The 13050-nt window shown below is 34.4% G+C and overlaps 1 protein-coding gene and 1 pseudogene across 1 annotated transcript; both read right to left on the reverse strand.

Moving 5' to 3' along the window:
- Nucleotides 1-1493: 1493 nt before the first annotated feature.
- On the reverse strand, nt 1494-3258 carry LOC132032778 (UDP-glycosyltransferase 92A1-like). Its single transcript, XM_059422485.1, is given in 3 exon segments — nt 1494-1560; nt 1598-2976; nt 2978-3258. Coding segments are annotated over 2 exon segments (1494 nt in total). The 5' UTR covers nt 3256-3258; the 3' UTR covers nt 1494-1560; nt 1598-1760.
- A 2626-nt stretch (nt 3259-5884) lies between these two features.
- On the reverse strand, nt 5885-12861 carry LOC132034708 (lysine-specific demethylase JMJ30-like; annotated as a pseudogene).
- Between the last annotated feature and the right edge of the window lie 189 nt (nt 12862-13050).

Consider the following 13050-nt stretch of genomic DNA (forward strand, 5'->3'; position numbering starts at 1 on the left):
TTATAGATGCATATAACATGTTTTGAAACTATATGTCAAAGTTTTATAAGCTACATAAATGTTATGACATAGATTACGAGTTTGGCTCTTTTTATTCGTTCTTAAACTCCGATCAGTTAATAAGTTCACATAACACATGGTTTTTAGTATTACTCTTAGAAAGGCAGTTATGGATATTGTTAGAATAGTCAAGTCGTATATATCTAGGCTTAGTGTTACAATCCCCCATTCATTTTTTTGCACGGATTGTTCTTCAAAGGCGCTGGTCTTTAATTTTTGTCCCTCAAATTGCTAGTCTTTAATAAAAGCCTTTGCCTTAAAAAGTAGCCAAAAATATCTTGAGGTTTTGGATTCGAATTCTATTTCGGTCAAGGCAAGGCATGCCGAAAGTCTACCTTATAAGACGAGAATTTGCTTTAAAGGTATTTTTTCTTACTGCTTTAAGGCAAAAAGGAAAAAAAAAAGAATTACTGCTGAAATTCTCCAAAAGTTAGGACTTAAGGCTTAATTTTGCATCAAAATTCTGTCTTGCGATTTTTTTTATTATTTTTTTCAGTTGGCGTTAGATCATTGGCGAAAAATATTTGGGAAGAAGAGATAATTTGACAGTCATATGTGCCTTCAAGTTTTGGTGACTGTTTTTGGACTAATTTATGTTACCTTTATGCATTTAATTATTTTGCGAAAACAAACATCATCACACTCCATTAAAGAGCATTTTCATGTGATAGAACCTCCTCAAGGAAATCACAATCTCCTTTATTTAAGCTTGAGACAAACAATATAAGAAAGCTCGTACATGCAGGGTTAACTAGAATTGAGGTGTAACTTAAAAAGTTTGCCCAACAATAGAAGTACATGTCTACTTATAGACAACAAAAATGAAATTTTTTTAAGAAAGGGGCAAGCTGTGTTTACGATAGTGAACCTATAACCTAAAAATGAACTCAATATATTGTTACAAGCTCAATATTCATTGGCTATGCTAACAAAGTTTCATATTAATAGTTGTAACAAAAAGAAAATAATATATGAGGTGATGATACTTTTAATAGTGTGAGGTCATTTGAATAAAACTGCCCGGACTTGATTTGAAACGAACAATGTCCCACCATGTCAAAATTATCTTGGATAGTTTAGCCCAACAACTAGTACTCTGCGAGACAATTATGAAAATGGGGAAGTGATGGCGTCAAACCCGACATACTGCCTTTGCGCGGGATAGTTTACAACATTTACTCGTAACTTTAAAAAGTCATATACAAAAAAGGAAGCAATTGGGCTTCAGTTGCCATAAATATCAATTGATGTGTGTGAAACACAATTAAATCTCCAAATAAGCATGAGGTGATGGGTCATGTGAAACTTAGTTTCAGGAATAAATTGTTGGCATGTTGGTAGTTGAGAAAGAAATAAAAATTACATAGTATAAGATGTAGTGATACTCTTCATTGTGTAAGGGTTTTTGAGGAAAACCGTATGGAATAAGTCAATACTGACAACATCACGACATACCAAGTGTATCTTTGCATTATTTTAACCCAACCATTCCAACTCACTCTTAAAACCAATTACAATTCATCTTCTTATCCACAACCTTAACTTTTTGTACAAATTTTCTTTTCCATCCTATATCATAATGGACATTACTTTTTCAAAAGTAAACAAAATCTTGAAACATCCAAAAAACTTATATAAAGTAAAGATAGTTGTACTTCTCTTCTAGATTTCTCTTTTTCTTTGTTAACAAAAGAGGTCAATTATAATGACCCAATCTCTGTCCTTTCATTCATCAGCAAATTAAAAAATTCATCCATAGCTCTAACAGAGGACCCTTTGTAATCATCCTCATCTCTAGCAGCATCTTTAATCATTTCTTTAACTTCACAAGCTTTACCCCTTAATCTTTTCCCCTTTTCACTTTCAGTACCCATAACTAACTCAATCTTTTCAATTATGTCCCCATAACTTACATCAAATGTTGTCCCTCTAGCCATTTCCACACAAACACCAACTTCTTCTTCCAAGAACTTAGCATTAAAAAACTGATCAGCTGCCATTGGCCATCCAATTAATGGTACCCCATTAATTAGTGATTCAAGAACTGAATTCCAACCACAATTACTTAAAAATCCACCTGTTGATTCATGAACCAAGATTTCAACTTGTGGAGCCCAATTTAACACTATTAGTCCTCTTTGTTCATTTTCTTGATTTTTTTGAATAAACCCTTCTGGTAACCATTCTTCTGGTTTAAAATCAGCATTTACATCAAATCCTAAAGGTGGTCTAACTACCCAAATGAAATTTATTTCAAGACCATCCAATGCTTTTGCTAATTGCACCATTTGGGATGCTGAGATTGTGTTTTGTGAACCAAAACATATGTAAAGAACTGATTCTTTTTCTTTTCTATCTAACCATTCTTTACATTTTTCTAAGGGAAGTCCTGGTTCTTTCCTAGGAGTACTTACTCTGTCATTTTCTTGAAAAAGTATTGGTCCTATTGCCCAAATTGGTATACATAATTTCCTTCTAAAATACATCAACGCCATTGTTTCAAACTCTTCAACTGTATTAAAAAGAACCCCATCTGAATTTTCCCAAGTTGGAAGATTTTTCAGCTGGAAATTTGAATAAGGGTCATTTCCATCAGCTATAGCTAAACTAGGTGACAATTGTGTAACATGAAATTTTCCAGCTTCTTGAAAATCAGGCAACATAAACTCAAGTTTATCTGTATGTCTATGAGGTAAATTTAACCACATAGAGTAATAACAAGCTAATCCAAATCCACCAGCACCAACAAAAATAGTATGAAAAATACCAAATTCATGAGTTACCTTAGCTGACCATCCAAAAAAGAAATCTGCTATAACACAAATTGGTGGTATCTTGAAATAACCAATCTTTACATCAACAAGATCACTAAGAATTTTTCTAAAGTTTGGTTCAAGTGAAGGAGAAACTTCAAGTTTTGAAAGCAAGATTGTAAGGTAAAGAATCAGTTATTTCAGTATCTGGTGGAAGACCATGTTCAGTACTGTTAAAAGGTATTTCAAGAAACTGAATTGAATGGTTTTTTTGGAGTGATGATTTGAGTTTCTTGATGTTTAATGGTGTGTTTATGAAGGTGATTTGATAACCCTTTTGGATAATCTTGAAAGCTAAGGCTAAGAAAGGGATTATGTGGCCTTGTGCCATGAAAGGGAAAAGGACTATGTGATCTTTGTTCTCTTTCATGTTTTGTAGCATGGAAAGAAGTAGAAGATGGTAAATGGAGGAAAAAGAGAATGATTTCTTGTCTACTTGTAAGGTAAAGTTTTATACAAGAGCATTAAATGGGTGGTTGGATTGAATTTGAACGGATAAATATAAATTAGTTAATAAATGAGTGAGTTAAATAACCTGTCCAAAGATTATTTGAATAGAAATTAGATTGGATATTTGAATCCGTTCAACTGTTACTAAATTTTAAATTTTTTGTTTGTTTAGAGGGCTGCTAATGTATTTGGCCATAGTTTTAATTGTTGTAGGATTATTAATTGAATTCTTATAGAGGTTTTTGACTTTTCATGCATCATTGGACCATCAAACCTTAGAATTTAGTGACATTGGGAGAAAAATAAGTGTATCTGAGTGATAGCAATAGTAGAAGATGTTTTTCAAAAGTTAAAAAAAATAAACTTCAGAAGCACTTTTGATACTTCATCTAAGCATAAATTATTGCTATGATATTGATAAAAGTACATTTTAAATTAATTAATCAAACAATCTACTCCGTCTGTCTCATTTTAAGTGTCTTATTTTTCTCTTTATTCTGTTTCAAAAAGAATGTCTCTTTCTCTATTTAGTAAGTTGATAATTTCTACATTCTACATGACAAGTTTATAACCACAAAATTTAAAGGACATTTTAGTACATTGTACACATCTTTAATTTAGAATCACAAAATTTAAAATCTCTCTTTATTTCTTAAACTCCTAAATTTAAGACACTTAAATTGAAACGGAGGGAGTATTATTCTCCAAAAAATACTTTTTTCGAAAAGTTGTCTCAACGAATTCTTTTTTTTTTTTTTTTTTTTTTGAATAATAAAATTTTGAAGTTCGGTGAAATAAGCTACTAGTGAGCCATTGCATCATAATATCTTGGTGATCAAGTCATGCTGATAATGATTATAATGGCGTCTCCCCAGTTCTGGACTTCTCCTGATCGGGTAATAACAGATATCAACATCATTAATTAAAGGGCAATTTACATAAATGATTACATTTGCGGGAAAGGAGGGGGGGTTAGGCCATTGCTACACTTTAACTAATTACATTTCGTAATTACGATGAATGTATTACGCTACGAGAAATTGTATTCAAAATTAATTTGATCGAAATTTCGTTGTATTCAAGTTGATTTATTTGATTCAAATCGATTTTTGATGTATTCAAACTCGAGGTGTATTAGTCAAATGTATTGATGAATTGTATTCGTTTGTAGTTACGTTCTGTTTGTATTCACTTTGTTATATTTAAAATCGATTGTATATAAAAAAAAAAATATCCTTCAAAATACACCCCAAACACTGAATTTTACACTAAAAAAATTAACGAATACACTCAAATACTGAATACAAGAAATAAAATTCACTGTATTCATTTGTATACACTTCAAAATTCATTGTATTCATTTGTATACAAAAAGATCTTCGAAAAACACTGTATACACTGTATGTATACAACAATACAGTGTATTTTCAAGTCAGATCTGAAAAATACAATGTATTTTTCGATCGTATACGAAAAATACAAAAGATATTTTTCGGTCGGTATCTGGAGAATAAAGTGTATTCGATAATACAAAATACACTAAATCAAACCCAAATCTAATCGTTTCGTCCAAATTCGACACCAACGCCACCATATCTACGAAAACACCGTTGTCACCATCATTTTCACCAACAACTGCCGATGTATCCTTTATCGTCACCTTCACTCCGACGATACAACAACGATGACCGTCATTGTCATCGTCACCGTCACCAACAACTCCGCCACGGGAAAGAGAGAGAGAGAGAGACGATAACGGAGAGAAAGCCGCAGCCGCCATCAACAAAGACAGCAGGACTCGACAGTGGCGAGGAGAAGGGAATGGAGGGAGCTGTTGTGGTTGTTGTGGTTTGCGGCGAGGAGAAGGGAACGAAGGGAGCAGAAGGAGAAAGGAACAGAGGGAGCAGTGGTGGTGTGTTGTTGTTGGTTGGTGGCAGGAACTCGACGAAACAGAGCGTATGTATGATCCAAGATAAAAAAATTATAAATAATAAAAATAAAATATTCTACTTTAAATATATATATGTAGCTATTAATTGTATTTAACATATTACTCTTGGCTATAGGATGTAATTAATTTAAACTATAGCTACTAAATATAATTACCTACTAGTGTTTGCCACACCATGTAAATTTCCCTTAATTAAAGGACATGGAAAACGAGACATTGCCAAGTCACATTTTGTGATTTATTGGACTCAAAATTAGACCCAAATAGAATAGTTAGTGCAGAAGGACAATATTAACTCAAGAGTATTACATGCAAGGGTCCAGTTGAGCCCAGTTCAAACGGAGGGGGAAAAGTAAATCATTTCGCAAACCAGCAATTTTGAACCTTCTCCCATATCATTTTTACCTTACAATAACAACTAGTCTCAATCCCAATTAAGTAAAATTTCATTTTCACCTTATTTACGCAATAATATAACTATTTGTGTGTAGTAGATCCTTTACCAAATTCCTCTGATAATGCTCAGACAAACCCTCAAGTAATAAAGCAACATTGCCACTTTTTGAAAAATTTATCATCAGTCTCAAAGACGAGGCTACTTGGAACTGAAACAACCACAATGATTCTACTTTCAAAAAGTGGGTGAGTCAAGAACATACAAATCATAAGCAGGAAGTTATTCTTCCAATATAAGTTCCTACAGTTAATGCATTACTAATGGACTAATGGTGAAGTCCACATTGCAATCTGCAGAAGAATGATGGTTGAATAGTTCAACACTTGAACTAGTTATTTGTATACACGAGACGAGAAAAGTAGGGACACCTAATATAAAATGACTAGCGATCTAACTTTCGGCGCCACTCCACCAAAAGCTAACCGAAAAGCTTGGCGTGAGAGAGCGGACGTAGTGCCACCATTTAGGGGGGATGTAAAGCATCTCACCTTCCTCTAAAATGCAGTCCTGAAACTCCAGGTCTAATATCTTTGGGAACTCTGTTTCATCAATGTTGTCTAGATCAACCTTCAAACAAGATTTCAAATGTGTAAGACGACAAGCTCCGGGATATATCAACCATCTAAAGAAAGCAACAACCATAAATTGGAAGTGCAAAACGATATCAGAAATTTTTTGTAAGTCTTTTTTTATGTGTATTTCTTCTTTTTCTAGCCAAATATATAAAAATAACTTGATTAGAATATCATTATCTTTAGCCAAATAAAAATTATAGTCAAATTATTGTTGTTCCAGGTTTGTTTTACAGATTTGGCTCGAAAAAGATGATTTAAAAAATGCCACAAGGACAAAAAAAAATGTGGCAGCGGGAGTGTCACACTTCCATGGGTTGTCAGCGTCCAAGGGGGTCGTGCCTATCATATTGTCAAGTTGAGGGGGGTAATTAGGCCAATGCAAAGTTTAGGTGAGCACTGAATAAAAGTCGTCAGCCTGGGGGGGTCCCGGTCTATTCTGCCTATTTTCTAGTATTCACTCTCTTCTCAAAAAATATATAATATTCACTCTATCCTAAAAGTGTAGTCCTACTTCCCTTTTCAGGCCATCCCAGAATTTTAATTAGTTACTAACCTAAACCAGTTTCAAAAAAGTAAGTAACCTAAAAAGAAAATTTAATTTCATAAAACTCAGTAAGTAACCCATTTTTCGGAAGGACTTTTTCTTTATCCTGCTCTCTGAGAACATTAGTCAATAGGTTGGATCATCTCCCTGCTCCCCAGTTAATGACACTCTTTCCGCGTGGTAACATTGTAAAATGCTTGATAAAGTGCCATCTCTATATAACATTCACAGCCTTTTAAGAAGAATTAGTATATAAACTACACAATTATTAAAACGAACTATTAAACAACTTAAACATTTTCACCTCTTCTTTTAAATACTATGCCGAGTAAGATAAAGAGACTAACATGAATGGAGTTAGTAACAACTACCAAAGGTAAAAATAGTGAATAACAGACCATTGAAATAAATTCTAGTGGAACTGCAATTAAAAATAATGCAGAATCATATACCTGGCTGGAATTGGTAAGCATGGTTTCACTATGTGGGTAAAGCTCATCGGATAGTGATGCCGGGTAAAGCCGTACATACTTTTTGCCAACAACCTGGTAAAGTGAAATGAAGAAGATCACAAGTAATAATAGAGAACATATCAACGTACAGACAATAACAGAAATTTCCCTTAAAAGAAAAATCAATAAGCAATCACCTATGGCTCAACCTAATTTAAACTTTACATTAAGCTTAGGTCTAGCTAATTGTAAGAATGTGTCTGCTGTATGGCTGTACCTGAGCAAGTATATTATGGTGAGGATCGTGATGCAAAGGCGTCACAGTCCCGGCTGGACCAAACCAAGCATTAAGCGACCTGATCTCCCCACCTCCAGTAAAACAATAATCAGGAATAACGATATCTTGCCGTAGCTCTTGTATCTGTCATTCAGCTACATAGCTAAGCCACTAATTTCAAAACAATAAGTTCAAGGTAAAAGTGTTTACACAAATATACAGAAATAAATATAGAGGAAAAACTATGCCTGATCAAATAATTGATGCTGAGCTAAGTACGTAGTTTCCACAGAGGTAGTGTCATTGGACCAGATTCTCTCAAGAAATTCAGAGAACGTGATCAGCTCTTGCTTCCATTCAGGGCACAAATAGTTCTTTCCGACCTGAAAGATGGTTTAATTCCAAATCAAGTTTTGAGTGAAAAGTAGAATATGCAGGTCTCTCCCAATGTCCACCCTACCCTGAGGTACACAAAGACTAATGAAGATAAGGAAACTGTCCAAGTCAGTTTTTTCTTCTTCCTTTTTTTTTTTTTTCCTTTTGGGGGGGTGTGAGTTGTTTTGTTTTTTCTTTCAAAAAAAAAAAAAAAAAAGTTGGACAGTTTCTCAAGGCGTTCTTTGTGCATTCCAACTTTCCCCTCTTTGACAGGCAAAATAGGAACTGCTCTCATACAATTATTCTGTACCATTTAGTTTAACAAGCTTATATTTGGAGAGAATGTTAATAACCAAAATTACCTTCTGACTCCTTAAGCTTAACCAAGTAACCTAAGGAAAACCAGAAGCAACTTGTAAATCGAAAAAATATAACAAAACTAAACCTGAAACATGCTTCAAAGCTTCATCCTTTTAAAAATGAGGATACTCTTCTTCGTCTCTTGTGTCCCACATCATGACACTTTCAGCTGCCAATGATTGACAAAACTAATTTTTTTGTGAAACTGGTAAAAAGGATCATGACTGACGAAACTAATTAAGGACGGACTGGCAAACTCGTTTGCTGGAAGCTACCCCAAGATATATACGCTCACCACCCAAGTCATCAAAAACAATTTATATGTCTCTGGCACATACATACACTCACAAGAAAGCTTAACTTTTTCTTTCCAATCCAGTCAAAGATCCAGTGCTGAATTTTGCTGTTTATCGATAAATCATGATGTATACATATAATAGCTCAGGGATTAGTCTTCGTAATACGATAACCCAGTCCAAAATTGTAGCTAGCTTTCCACGTTCACAAGATAAATGTTTCGTATCTAAAAAGTTCTCTTGTAAGCAATGTCAACTCTAATGCAATCAATGTGTGAATTAATTCCATCTCCTATTCTCTTTCTATATTCTAACTTGGACAAAAAGTATTATCAGGATTTACGTTCCTGATCATTTTCTTAAGAAAAGGACTTATCTTCTTGATATGATTAGAAACTGCTGATTAATTTAATGTCTGAATATGCAACAGATACAGAGTTCAGTTGACCTGAAATAATAATATGAGTAAATGTAATCACCTCAACGGGACTGTACGGAAGCCAGCAACCTTTCTAAGGTAATTCATGTCATTCCACTTATTCTTGGCAGGCCAGTGATCCATGGAATCTCTGATTACCACCGGGGATCCTGATAAATAATGGTCTCTCAGGAATGCCTCCAATGATAAGGCTGACCTTTTCCCTACTAACATACAAGACAGTGACTTAAAAGGTAACAACTGCTGCACCTGCAAAGTCAGTACAAAAGATAAACAATCACACTTCTCATATCTCAAACACACTATTAGCACTCAAAGTAAATGCTAGACCACCTCAACTATCTGAGAGGTTAGAAGCACTCACTGATGAGCTCACCTAGAAAACATGTATCAATTAATAAAATTCGTAAAATGAATTCAAATATTTCAACAGCCAGCTGGAAGAAATAGACTAAAATGCTATAACTGAAGGTTTAGAGGTTTTCCAACCGATTCGACAAAAAATGGAACAAATAGACTAAAATGCTATAACTGAAGATTTAGAGGTTTTCCAACCGATTAGACAAAAAAAGGTATAAGCTAAGATTTAACGAGGATCCTACTTAATGTTCAAAACAAAAAAGGATCCTACTTATATTCTCAAAAAGAAAGAAGAGGATCCTACTTCTTCATTGGGGCACTCCATGAATAACCTAAACCTATTAATTACAAAATGCAAACAGGATCGCAAAAATGGATGCTTTACATTACAATTTGCTAAAATGGATGTGAGACAACAAAACATTTCTAGATTTAGATTTACAAAATCTCGTTAGTAAGATTCAGAAAGTAGATTCCTTGACCAAAAAAAAAGACTCGGAAAGTATATTAACAAACCCCAAGTTCCTAATCATGCTTTTCCAAAGTTTAAGCAAGGAAAGAATCTGATTATTTCCTATCCCGCTCCACAATTATTTGTTCATATTATACCACATAGCACAAAACGCGAAGAGGGGGGATTAACAATGACTGAAGAGTGAACAGGGAGATTAATAAAAACGAAATGCAGAATATTTATAGTAGTTCATTAAAAGGAAATGAGAAAAAGCATGAAACTCTATGAAGAAAGCACATTTAAAACCAGCGATAATATGAGCTAACTTCCAATTCTAATCGATCATTTCCTCAATTGGCATATCTCCCCTAAAGAAGAAAACACACACAGAGAAAAGTCATACAAGAATTTCACCAAAAAAATTCAAGTGAAATGATCCTCATATCCTTACAACTAAGCAGGCATGTATAGACACTGATTTACAGATATTAAGTGAACAGAGCACAATGCAATGCACTTTACAAAAAAAAAAAAATGGATTGAAACTGTAACATTCTTAAGTTCAACAGATTCTAAAAGACTTAAAATAGTCATAATTTCTCCCTCTGTTCCACCCCTACGGCTTTGGTCTAGTGGTAAGAGCTCACCAGAAATGTGGGTTCCACGCACATCACAAGTTCAAACCCCGCCACAGTACAAAAACCTGACATTTAAGTGGATGAGGGTAGAGCTACAGGCCCATTATCCAACGAGTTTCGAACAAAAAAAGGATCTCCCGACTTTCTAAATTTTTTAGTCTAATATGACATGTTCAATACCGTGAGTTTCAAAAGTCTTACAGTACTTTTCTTCTTAAACTTTGTAACCGCTAAAAAGATTCACATAAACCGAAACAAGAGTAAAGTTGATTATCAAAATCAGATTTTTTTTCCTTTTTTGTTTTCTTTTCCAAATAAAGCTTAATAGCGAGCTGAACAACAGAACAAAACGTAGATTGCGAGTGACGAACCTCACCTCCGCCACATTAATTTCTTGAGAAACAAATTTAATCTCGGATTCACCTTTTTCTCCAAGATCACTCCTCGCTTTCTTCGAGGCCTTCAATCGCGAGGTTCAATTCATCTCTAAGCATCATTCCTCCCATAATAAGTCCCATATCTAAAGCTTTAATCGCCTGAGTAAACTCACCAGCAGCATAATGAAGTTTCGCTAAGTGTATACATGCCATTGAATACGCATCTCTCCATACAGGCACAACCGAATGCCATGGACCTTGAAGGAAAATATTTTATTTAGAATATCATATATCTTTGAATGCTTTCTACATACAACGGGAAATTCTCAAGCCACGTAGCTCAATATACAATATTATACAACATTATACCTGGGGAAATCATTAGACATAATGTATCAACCTTGTATAAAAGGTGTTTATACACAAATATGGGCTAAACTGGTAACAAACTCAAAATGCGGGCTACATGGCATAAATATTTTCTCCCAGTAGACATAGAGCACAATTTCCCTACCACAATCTCCACGAAACTTACCTTACCTCAAAACAAGAAAACAATTCCTATATAAATTTGACTATAAATCCTAACGAGACATGAATTAAAATACCAAAATCCTAACCAGCTTTTGATTTCCTACAATTTTGATTTACTTTTTTGAGTTAATAAAAACACACACCTCAACTATCACTTTTTCATGAGTTTCCTACCTCGACTATTCATAAAAACACATGTTCACTTTTTCTACTTGAGTCGTTTAGGTATAAAAAGTAAACAACTAATAGTTGACATGTGTTATTATAAATAGTTAGTAATAGTTCAGCTAGTAAACTCACACACTAGTTGACTTGAGGCAGGAAATTGACCAAAAAGTGACATTTCGAGTGTGTTTTTATCAATAAGGGTCAAAAAACACACCTAAACTACCACTTTTTCATGAGTTTCCTACCTCAACTATTTATAAAAACACATGTTCACTTTTTCTACTTGAGTCGTTTAGGTAGAAAAAGACTGATAGTTGACCTGTGTTTTTATAAATAGTTAGTAATAGTTTTTGATGAAGTAAATAGTTAGTAATAGTTCAGCTAGTAAACTCACACACCAGACACACCAGATAGTTGAGGTAGGACATTGACCAAAAAGCGACATTTCGAGTGTGTTTTTTATCATTAAGGGTCAAAAACACACATGAACTATCACTTTTTCATGAGTTTCCTACCCTCGACTATTCATAAAAACACATGTTCACTTTTTTTACTTGAGTCGTTTAATGAAAAAAATGACCAACTGATAGTTGACGTGTGTTTTTATAAATAGTTAGTAATAGTTCAGCTAGTAAACTCGCACACCAGATAGTTGAGGTAGAAAATTGACAAAAAAGTGACATTTCGAGTGTGTTTTTTTTTTTTTCCTATCATTAAGGGTCAAAAACACACCTAAAGTAACTGTGCGAGTTTATGACGTGAATTATCACTAACTATTTATAAAAACACAGCTCAACTATTAATTATTCACTTTTCCTAACCAAACGACTCGTATAGTTTGAAATTGGCGCACTGATAGTTCAGGCAAGAAACTCACTTAAAAAATATATATATATATATTTAGATGTGTTTTTGACCGATATCTATTTTCAAAACAGACCTGAGTGTAACTGTTCCCACGCCATTTCCTTCGCCGCCTCCGCCGCTCTTATATCTCCGGCCGCCGCCAGTGACGTCATCGTTGCGTATGCATAGCCGCCTTCCTCCGCTATTCGCTGTAGTAGATTCGAACGTTCTCCGTCGAGAAACGGCGTTTCTAGAACTCCGTCGTCGGTACCGGCGATTTCTCCGGCGGCTCCGTTATCGGCGAATTTTCCGGCGGCGTCGGTTGGTGACGTGGACATTGTGGAAATGGTCTAGAAGGTTCGGTGAGTTGAAGGAGAAGGAAGGTGAGATATTTTTGTTAGTTGCTTTTTTTGGGGCGCCGTTTTATATGGGAAAAAGTGCATTGACATGCCTTGTTGGAAATATCTAAAGTGAAACTATCTAAGATATTATTTGTATACTCATCCCTCTTCGTCTTAATTTAAGTGTTTCCAGGGAATTCGCGGAATCCCTTTTTTTTGGGTTCAATTTTTTTTTCATGGGGTTTGGGGGTGTTAATTAAATAAAAAAAAAAAAAAAAAATTT

Source organism: Lycium ferocissimum, chromosome 10 (assembly GCF_029784015.1).
Source record: "Lycium ferocissimum isolate CSIRO_LF1 chromosome 10, AGI_CSIRO_Lferr_CH_V1, whole genome shotgun sequence".
Classification (NCBI taxonomy): domain Eukaryota; kingdom Viridiplantae; phylum Streptophyta; class Magnoliopsida; order Solanales; family Solanaceae; genus Lycium; species Lycium ferocissimum.